This window comes from Lepisosteus oculatus, chromosome 13 (genome assembly GCF_040954835.1).
Source record: "Lepisosteus oculatus isolate fLepOcu1 chromosome 13, fLepOcu1.hap2, whole genome shotgun sequence".
Classification (NCBI taxonomy): domain Eukaryota; kingdom Metazoa; phylum Chordata; class Actinopteri; order Semionotiformes; family Lepisosteidae; genus Lepisosteus; species Lepisosteus oculatus.
This window is the reverse complement of record NC_090708.1, coordinates 7587044-7598458: the sequence shown is the minus strand read 5'-3', so window position 1 is coordinate 7598458 and position 11415 is coordinate 7587044. Positions and strand designations below refer to the sequence as shown.

The window sequence follows — 11415 nt, the reverse complement described above, 5'->3', positions numbered from 1 at the left end:
AACATGCCCACTTATCTAGCAAGTTATCTTCGGATATTGTTTCAGGTCTCCAGGGACATACAGAAGGTTCAAGCTCCAACTAGAGGAGAGGCGTGTTCCTCATCAATGCCAGGCATCCAGGAAGAGGCAGGTGTCACCATTTCCATGGGAGCTGAGAGAGCCCTGGCCAGGTAATCTCGGCACTAGCACTAGCACCGAAGGTGCTGAGCCAGCCACACAACAGTCGGCCAGTGACACGACATGGGGTGAGAAATTTAAGCTGTCGAGCTAAATGGAAGAATTCAAAAACCCTCTGAAGCCAGTTCTAAAACAACTTGCATCTGGCATCAGTTACCTGTGTTGCGTACAGAAAGCCATTAGCAGGGGAAGTCCTGCTAATCTGCCCCTACTGATAGCTTGTGTGCACAAAACAACGTTCTTTATTATTTTCTGAAACTTTACGCTCCCTTCTCTTCCAATTAATACAGATATCATTCCTTACATTTTATTGTGAATGTAGTTTTACTTTCTAATGACCTTTTAATGCTAAAGACACTGTTAGGTAATGATATCAGCACTGATGGCATGTTAAACCATGCACACCATGTAAAATACTTTAAAGCACATACATCAAAAGTCTTACCCCACATCATGGCTGCGACCCCAATCTGTGTTCAGATATCATTTCTTACAAGTGCTAGAAAAAAGTCCCGTGTACAGCAGATTGACCCAACTTAAATGTTTTTTTGCAAATGAAATTATGTATGGACATTCAGGAAGGACTGTGGTGTACACAGACCAGGGCTCAGTCACGATCTAATGGAAAGAGTATGGAACGACAGGACTTTAAGTAACATACCAGTGTGCGTTTCACTCAATAACTATCACCCACACTGTGAAGCTGCGAAATACATTTACTTCCAATGGAAGCAAATGCAAATTAAATAAGCTGCTTGCAGGTAAAAATGGACTGCAATCTTGATTAATTTTAAAATGTATTCAACTATAGCAGCTCTCTCAAGACGCATTATTTAAAGGAAAGGAGAAAGTAATTTCCTAAAGTAGAGAGGAGATAAAATGTCAGGTCTGAAGAAACTGTACATTAAGAATTTGATGCCCAACAGGGACCCTGAGATGAGACTATCTGGAATATTACCAGAATGGAAATGTCTGGTATTCAAGTGCTTCTGCAGTCATATGCAGAAGAATTACAGCACTATGCAGTCATAAGAGTCATTGAAAGTTACCAAAGTTGTTGAGTTTCTGATTTTAAAGCACAGATTTGTGGAATACTCTTGGAAAGAGGGCTGCTGCCTTTAATCCAAGTAATAATGAGTCATTAAACATCTTTGAAGTTGACTGATGTTATCACTTGTTGTTGTGAATCTTTTTGGAAGCCAGGTTGTGTGCATCTTGAAGAAAGATTATTAGACTGCCTTTTTGAGACTTCTTTCTATTGAAAGCTGAGTGGCCATTCTATAATTCATAATAAATATAAACTAACTAAAAAGAACTAAGCACCCAATGGGTATGCTTTTGTATTAAACATATACGAGGATTATTCAAATGTTTTTATGAAGTCAGATTCACAATCCCATGATGCAAAGTCAATCCAGTGCAAAACTGTCATTGCAAAGTGAGCAGTAAACATTATTAGAAAAGTCTCCTTCATTCTTGTTTTATTCACATTAAATATGCTAAGGGCAGCATTGTCCATACATTCGACTTCCTGCCATTTCAACAATTTCCAGTCACAAACTAGATAACTGATCAGGCAGATAACTTTTAATATTAGAAAAAAAGGAAAAGCAGCATCTTGTTAAAAAAAGAAAAATATTTTTTCAGATCTCAGCCAGGTCTTTTACCTGGATAACAGCTTAAATAAAGAAGAAATCGTCTGGATAGATAAATAAACATTAGAAATCACACATACATTAAGAGTTTAAAAGGTACAAATTAAATTTTGTTTGAAATAAAAAAAAGTGACGTAAGCTTTGAAAAGGTGATTAGTTTAAAAAGTTTCACTTTAGCAAAGAGCTCAATGACACATGGTCATGCAGAACTTCCAGGGAACTTGAAATTAAGTTGGAATTGCCATAATTTGTTTAGCCAGGCTTATGCTAAATTCAAACAAATACCAAATTATACTGTATTGGACCTAGCTAATACTTCACACTTAATAGACTCTTGCAATTGATTGGACCCTCATTTTTAAATAGAATGACTACTTAGCAATAGTACTTAAAGCCTTGTAGAAGGCTATAGAGGGTGTGACAAGGCTCGATATTTAAGAAAGTAGACATCCCAAGGTTACTGTCTTTTCTGATCATGTAAACAACGTTCAAGGGGGGTTGGTGCATCTGTCTCCTGCATTAGTTCCTATACAGTTCTGTAGAGCTCTGCCCATATTGATTAAGAATAACAATATATTAAATAAAACTCAAGTGTCCACCACAGAGACGCATCTCTCAATGTAAACAATAGCTTCCGCTGTTTGCATTGATTTTGTCCAGCCAGGTCCAGAAGCGTTCCTCATTTACTGGTATTGTAAATAGTTTTTCAAAGACTGAGGAAGGGGTAGCGTTTCTATTTCATGTAGTCGATCTCTGCCAAGGGCTAGGCGAATTGATCTCCGGCACAAGTCCATTAGGGGAAGAGGCTCCGCTGGAAAGAGAAAAAGAGGAAAATTACTTTTGGGATTCTCCTTTGCCGCCAAATGTCAAATCTGAAGAGCAATTCTATGATTCTGCAACCAATCATGTCAACTTACATCTGTTTATTATCAGAAAGTCTTATTTGTAGTAGGGGCCATGGCAAAATGGATCCTACCCCAGAAGAGGTGCAAGATGCAAGACAAGATTAAACCCTAAATGGAAGACCAGTCCGTTACAGGGCACAAGAGCAATTTAGAGACTCCAATTAACCTAGCTAGCATGTCCTAAAAACTTGGGAGAAAACCAATGTCCCCAGCAGAACCATGACTTTCACACACCGGCATATATATTCAGAATATAATTTAAATGCTCTTGTACCACAATGAACTAGACAAAATGAGTCATGCAGTGTTTGTTGTGACATTAGTTCTCATGAAAAGAAAAACTCTCCCATACCGTGAAACCTTCCCTTGTTCAAATGTGGCACAGAACTGCACATTTAAGAAAAGCCCTATAATACAGACCTTTCTTTTTATCTAAGAACCATGCAGTGGTGGACAAGACATAGGGTAAAGGTGGACTTCTGAAACGAAAGAATACCTCCCTACTTGTGTCCGCTGTCCAAGATCTCCAGGGAATAATCTATTTGCACAAACACTTAACTGGCATTTGGTAACAAGCAGGTTGGAATAACTGGAACACAGACAGCAGTGAAAAAAGGCCTCATGTGTTTAGCCAAAAGAAAAGGCTCCTAACATTCTTTATAAAACAGTAATCAAAACAGACTGTGCAAAAAAGGGCCTTTTCAGTCCCTGCACTTGGCAGACAGTGGGCTAAACAGTAACACGTCCCTGTTCAAGGCATTTTCACAGGAAACCTGAGGTTTCCTTTCAGGCTCCAGTGCTAACCAGCAAAGAAAATTACACACAGTTGCTAGCACACTGCTGTAATGTATACAATATGGGTGCCAACATCTACAGTTGTCCCCGTTTTATAGGTCTTGCTTTCAAGCATTCCTAAACCATTAAGCAAAGGTAATTTCTAAGTTTTCTAATGCTTTCACCCTTGCCACATTTCCCAGAAAAGTACAATGAACATGATGTTCTTTTGTGTAACCTTAGAAAGTTTTTTTCTGAATCAACCAGGGTTCAGATCTCATGAAGCAGAGATCTGGTTCACAGGCCAGCAAGATATTTAAGTCAGCATACACTACTGTAACCAAACTTGCCAGAGACATTTTAACATTAACACCGATAATGTTGGCATATTTCAACAGTGAAGTGCAATAACAGTAAAGATCAGTCATAATGTTGTGTGAGCTACTCAATCTCTGCTGTGTTCATATGCTTGTAAGATGTGCTCCTTATGCAATTTTCATACTTAACTGATTGTGCAGTCTGTTCGCATTAATCGTTATCTTATCTAATTGCAATGTTAATTATAAAGAAGTTCAGTGCGGGTTATTTTTTTCCCCCCGATGTCAAACACATTCTGACCCGAGGTATGAATAAAAAAAAAGTTAGGGTTTTTAATGATACATTCTAAAGTGAATTCCCCCACATTAGAAAATACTAATATAATAACACCACCAAGCAGAAACAATAACAAAGAGGCCATCAACACTCAAGCATTGCTATTCTGTCATTGGTGGGATTTAGCAGGATCAGAACAAGAATGCCTATGCTGTTACAGTCATCACTATTACAACTAAAGCTCTTTGGAAGACAGACATTTGCCATCTTCTGAAATAAAGACAGATGTATTGTGGAATATAAATCATTACTGCAAAATTAACGTGGCAACTATAAGGCCCAAGGGGTCTTGATCACTGAAGCGACAGCTGAAATAGGCCTACAAAAACAGAGAGCATAACTAAAAGCGCTGAGACCCAAAATTTAACAGACTAAAGCAACGCTTTGCATGCCTGACTAATGTCCCACAAAAGAAGCCTGTGTATCTCAATAAAAAAAATGTACATTCTGATTCATACAGCTTTTGCGCCAAATATGGTCATGTTGTCTGGGACTGTATGCTTTTCAATCCTAGATTCAAGGATTGAGAAAACTAAAGATGAGCACAGAGCACCCAGGAGTGCAAGGATGGACAGGAAGCACATTACTGCTCTCCCCTGGACAGGATGACAACATCACAGGGCCATGAAGAAAAGGGACAATTTTGAACTGGCAATCAAACCCAGAGTGCGAGGCACGTGGAACCGGACTACCCAAACCCCACACAAACAGAGAAAACATGCAGATTCTCAAAACAGACCCAAGGCTGGAAACAAACCTCAGACCCTCAAACTCTGTCATGCCACCGTGCCATTTAAGACAAGTGTGGAGGGGGGGGGACACCACCTTGTTGGTTATGCAGGCAGTTGGAAAGCAGATAATTGCCTGAACTAATCTCCTGGGAAAATGGAAAATGAACAGAGAGGACTGCGTATGGGAAGGCACAGACCACAGGGCTATTCTGAAACAGAGGGGATTCTTTGGTAATGGGAGACCTTGACATCACAGGTCAAGACCTCTCCCATTATGAAGGAAACCTCAAGATTCCCAGCCAGCATAGCCCACCCACGCAACGTTGCATTTGATTTTTTAGGTGTTTTGCAGACACAAACAAAAATGGTAAAAGAAGGATAAAAAAGAAAATCAGGTAATTACGTTTTTTTATTTAACCTTTAACGGTTATTAAACACACAGGAAACAGCAATCACAGCACCATACTACTGCATGACAAAGCATTTGATGTGATGGTGCCACAGTAACAGACCTAGTCCAGCACAACATCACTGAGGTGTTACTAATACAGCAGCAGAAGGTAAAGGTTATTTATATAAATGAAGTCTGCATATAATAATGCTCTCCATTGTGGTGCCAGATGCAATATCAAGAAAAAAAGCATTTAACTCATCACCAACTGTAAACATTTTAGCAGCTTCACTTGATAATTTCCTCACATATGCTAGCATTTTTCATATAAGCAATCTGGCTTATATGAAACAATATTTATAAAGCTCAGTGTTCTCATTACTGGTCTGAGCAGAAATAGCAAAATGCTAGAATCAAGAGTAGAGTTATTTCTGGCATCTATAGTTCTTTGGTTTTTTTCTTGCAAAAGAAGTCTCCAAAGAGTAACAGATGGCAAAAGTCTTGCACAGCTCTAGTGAGTCCAAACTGATAAGAGCCACGTTGTGCCACCTGCAATTATTGGAATGGACAGATGACAGGCAGCTTTAATAATAGATGACACCATCCTTTCATAAGCAATAAAACAAAGAAAAACAGTTTCTAAAATTACATTTGTGATAACCATCTGTTTCAGCTCCATTTACATGGAAGAGCAATAATGAGGCCGGTTATTGTCATACTGGTGCGAAGCCCTCTGTCCAGCTTTGCTGAGGAACAAGTTGTTTTCAAAGCTCTGCTCAGCTTTCTTCACTATGTTGTTAATGAGACAGAACCAAGGTAAATGCCTCCTCATCTAAGAAAACATCAAATCTGTTCTAAAAAAAGGTCTTTACATGCGTTTGCAGAATCAGCAAGACCTTTTTAAAACAGAATTCAGAGAATGTACTAAATAGCGCAATACAGGGAACATATTTCTGCAATGTTGCATACACATTTTAACACACCTGAACATACTCTGAAGCCTTTATTGTATAGTCCCTCGGACAGGAAGACACCAGGCTGACGCATTTAGAGCAGTGAGGGTCAGAATAAATTCTCATTTTTTTCCTTTTAACCTTTTCATTGAAAAACAACGTACACAGAAAAAAAAATTAGAAAAACATTTGTAAAACTAAAACACTTCATAAAAGAGAATGATGCAGCTACAGGTTGGGTTTCATAACCAAGTGTCGCCATCTTTTTACATGCCAAGTGTACAAATGTTTCAGCAGAAATTTATTTTTCTTCTATTGGCTTTGTTCTTGCAACCCATTAATTGCAGTTTACCGTACTGAATTATCTGCATCTTTTTACATTAATTCCAGTACTCTTACTCCAGAAAGACAAATGTGGCATCCAATCCTTAAACTAGCTTTACACCTTCCCCCAGCTTTCAAAAGACTGACATCCATTTCAAGATTTTGATTTTCACACTTCCCCTGGAATTCTTCTCCTAGATTTCCATTTCTTTGGACACTTTCTCACAATCCGTTTTCTTTTGTTTTTCCTCTCTCACCGTTAGTGTGGAATTAACCTCAGTACTTGTTCCTTGGCAGCTCCTATGCTGACACAGCTCCCCACTCAAAATTAAAAATAACCATTTCTGTGGTAATTGCAAAATGTAAACATTTATAATCCAGTTGAAAATCACCGCTTATTCAGACAGATGAATAATTCTTAGAAGTCGCCTTCACATTAGAAGCAAATAATTGGAAAAAATGCTGTAAATCAGTAGAATTAGAAGCAGTGTTCATTGGGGTAACAAAAAGCAGTCATGTTCTGCAGCAATATTCAGACCGAAAAGGATATATACAGATATTTTCATAAATATATAGATCAAAAAGGAACATCCTTAAACCCAGGTTAAATTTGATACAACCAGTATAGTAAGGTAAATGCTTTATTTTTAATTTTATTGAACATTAAGGTTACAAACTGACAACTTACAAAGCGCTGCAGAATTGGGACTATTGATTTCTCTCTCCTGTCCTCAAAGCTTGCAGATGAAAGAATAGCATATTGGACAAGGCACTGAACAACAAAAGGACATGTAATCCTCAATCATTTCTCTGAAGTGCTTTATCTTTCTCAAAATGGATGTCCCACGGGCTGGCTGTGCTCCCTTTAAAAATTATACATTTGGATGGACTTGTTTTTTCTCATCATTGGGGTGAATCTGAGAAAAAAAAGTCTTTGATCTAATATTTGAAGAAGAGATCAAATCAGCTTTAAAAAAAAGGTAGAAAGAGGTACTGCATTATGAATTCATCTATCCTGCTTAACACTGCTTGAAAACCATGTAAGGGATAGTAGCACAAGAAGGGGCTTTAAAAGTCAGCGTACAGGACCAGTTTTAAAGACTTATTGAATAAACCTTTTTCCCCCAGTAAAACAGAAATCATGGAGTATTGGCTGAATAGAAAACTATGCTGCTAAAATAGCACAAAATCTGTGACACCAAGCCTCTTAAGTTCCTTGAGTTTAAATGGGCTGAACAAAAGAAGCTATCACATACAAGTCAAAAGCCTTAAAACATAAGATGGTTCATGCACCTAAGCCACGAACATGAACTAATAGGTTAAGGGCTGCGGCACAAGGCTACAATTTGAAAATTGACCAGAGTAGTTCAGATTGCATTTACAACCCTCCCCTTTTCAAATTTCAAGCCCACCATCTCCACATTTCACGCCATTTTTAAAAATGGCAACTCGGAACTCGGGTGAGAAATTCCAGTTTCAAATGTCAGTGACATTTTCAGACAAAAATAAATTTCTTAACATAACTACATAGCATACCCAAGTGTTGCCTTTAGTGTATTAGTGATTGCACACAGTGTGACACAGAGCACTGCTCCCCATATAAAAATACTGCACTGAGCTTTGCAAAACAGCTTCATTTAATATTACAGACCTTTCTGATTATCACAAATTCAACCCACACTGAAGTAATGCTTGAAGTCGGAAGATGGCTTAGAATACATAGAATAACAGTTTTGAAGACAAATCAAAGATTATGATGTACCCCAATCTAGCACAGCATACACCCTCTGTTTGTATTTCAAGTACTCTAAATTCAAGTTAAACAAAACATGTCTGGCAAGCACTGTGGCTTCATTAAGCAATGAAAAAGAATGACTGGAAGTTATTTCATGTTCTTTTAGAATGTTTTTTTTGTGTGGGCACTTCAGAATTTCCCCTGATATGGTTTGGTCTAAAAGGGATTGCTTCAATTATTTTAGCTCATAATCTAGTATCTTGCTGCTTTGTGGATTACTAATGATTGAAATGCCCTCCATTAAAATGTTATCGTTGTAGAACACTTGTTTAATTACATTCTTGTCCACACCAGTGTTTGTATTTGCTCTACACGCACCGGCAAATCCAGGAGGTGATCCTCACACAAGTCTCTTTGGAGCACCTACCGTATATGCATAAATAAGAAATTACTAGAGTACAAAATGTGATTTTCGGGCATATCACCTTGTACCACTACAACGAGGGAAGGATTAACATAAAGGGCTGTTTATGAGCAACAAATTTAACAGTTACTGTCACCTTGTGCTCTGCCATTCATCTTCTCATGCACTCCAAGGTATTGCATGTGTGCTTAATTCATCAGAGCACATGAGGAGATTGAATCTAGCTTTGGCTGAACATCTTCTGCTTTCTCAGCAGTCTACAAAATCTCCTGCCACAGAAATATTTCCACTCCACTCTTCAGCAGTCAGAAAAGAATGTTTTTTAAAAAATACAAACACGTGTTTTTAATATTAAGATACATTTATTTTTCTATTTGCTTATTTTAGTGTAACCTATTCACATTGTATGTAGAAGGCTTCTTATGTTGCACCTTACGAAAGAACAGTATTTTTCAAGCACCTCTATCCTAGACTGAAGGATTGAGAAAGTAGATGTAATTCTCCTAACCACATTTTTACAGATTGTACTACAGAATTTACACACAAAAGTGGATATTCTGTTTATTACTACTTGAGGATTATTCTGTTTGTGCTATTATTTTACTATATTTCGAGGGCATAAGGGAATGCATCATCTGACTATAGATGGACTAGGATGAATTACAAGGTTTCAAGTGCAAATTTTAACAATATGCTTTCCTGTGTCCCATTATCATTAGTCTTGTCAATTTATGAGTTTGCAGCTTTGTAGACTTGAAATAAGTCAATTTATTGCACCACAAAATTATAGACTTCCCATACACTAAAAGCATGCTAAAACAGTCCACAGCACAGCATAAATGTCAGTGGCTAAGACGGGTGACTTATATAATATATAACCTGGCTCGCTTATAATCACACTTGTTATTTCAGAAGGAAACCAGGGTCACAGAGGCAGCCAGCCAATACCTACTAATGCAATCTTTTACAGCACTTGATTCACACCGTGAGTACTGGTTTTGCTCCACAGACACTGAAAGCATGGTGGTGATGAATTAGCACTGACTCATCATCCAAGACTACAGATCGAGTCCTTTCAAGTTACAGGACAAAAAAAACACGCCATACTGTATCAACAAGAAAAACAGCCAAATACAAACAAAGAAATCACATTTCATTCATTGTCTGACATTGTGTCTTCTTCCAATTCTCAGAAAATACCTATCCCAGAAGACAAAAATGAAAAGAAATTCTGGGAATACCAATTTAAAATCACTTTACTAGAAGGTGGAGAAATAAGTTTACTGGAGAAAAGAAGGCCAATATGGAAATAGAAAAAGATCACAAGGTCCATAAAAAAATCACAGTTCATGTACATTGGTAAGGAAAGGGTGAAGGCATCCAGAGACGGACACTCCGTGCGCACAATATGGGACAAACCTCTGAACCACAATGCACTGGTTCAGAAATCTATCATTTAACATAATTTCAGCCTTTTTGAAACAAAATTTAAGCATTCTTAGCTATATCCTCCCAGATGTACAATGAAGTATAGATTACAAAGATTCAGATTTGACTAACAAAGACAATATACGGTATGAATAAATGTAGGACCACCTTTAAAATTGCAACATTTCAATGGCTAAGGGTGACTCAACTACAAATGACAGTATATTGCAAAATTGCAGATATACTTCAAACAGGGGAAACAGAAAGATTCAGTAACAGTTCTAGACAACATTTAGACTTTCCTGTGACCTTCAGATTTCAAGTCAGAAACTACAACATCACAACAGAAGGGATTGACTACATTTCTGATGCTCATTAATCATGAAACTTGTATAGTTTAGTTCTGTGAAACTAAACTCATTTGAGTTCATTTGATCAAGCTAAAAAGTCATTCATGACAAAATACTTTCATTCTTTATGCTTAAATACAGTGTAGAAGAACAATATCACATTATTCAGTAATGGTGTAAGCTGTAAAATGAGAAATATTTTACACTTTTGAAGGTAAGTATAGTCTTCACTCATAAACTGTAATATGTGGCACTTAACGAAACAAAAGTCAAAACTTCAACAGGACCATATTTTTTACTACAGTTTACTTTTATGACTACAAACGTATCATCCTTCTCTTTATAAGCACTCCATATAACCGAGACTTCCCAAACTGACTTATCCAAAAAATGTTATTTTGTGTAGGAGCCAGGGATTTTAAAATGTGCTGGAGTGTGCCAGAATGTGCAGGCAGTTTGCTGGGATGTTTTAACTGTTATGACTGGAGTTAATGAAGCCTCACTCAAATTAGTATCCAAATACTATAGAAGGGATGGGAAACTAGGAGGTAAAGAAAAAAAACAGGCTACATTCACTCTAGCCCTTCATTCACAGAACAAGACTAATGTCAGGGCATGCAGTAACAAAACTTAAAATGCAGCTGAAAGCTATATCTGATTTAGATAGACTAAGGCTAACTAGATTCTTAAGTACAATAACATGTTTTTATACAAACAGGGAAGACTTTCCAGTTATAACTGGAGTAATGAATTCAGCACACTTTGCCTTGGATTAGAGTGCACATAATACTAACCTTCAACATTTTAAATCAGATGGCTATAGACTTTGAAATAACCACTTCGTATCCTTACAACTATTAACTTGGCAATCATTCAAACCCCTCATTTATTATCACATTAACTCATTATGTAGT

At 37.4% G+C, this 11415-nt stretch overlaps 1 protein-coding gene across 2 annotated transcripts in view; it reads right to left on the bottom strand.

Moving 5' to 3' along the window:
- Nucleotides 1-1641: 1641 nt before the first annotated feature.
- Nucleotides 1642-11415, bottom strand: part of LOC102687854 (SPRY domain-containing SOCS box protein 4) — a 44034-nt gene continuing 34260 nt past the window's right edge. For both annotated transcript variants that reach the window (XM_015360942.2, XM_006637592.3), the window contains exon 3: nucleotides 1642-2643. In XM_015360942.2, the coding sequence (XP_015216428.1) occupies nucleotides 2516-2643 (128 nt within the window). In that variant the 3' untranslated portion in view covers nucleotides 1642-2515. The remainder of the gene's footprint in view (nucleotides 2644-11415) is intronic.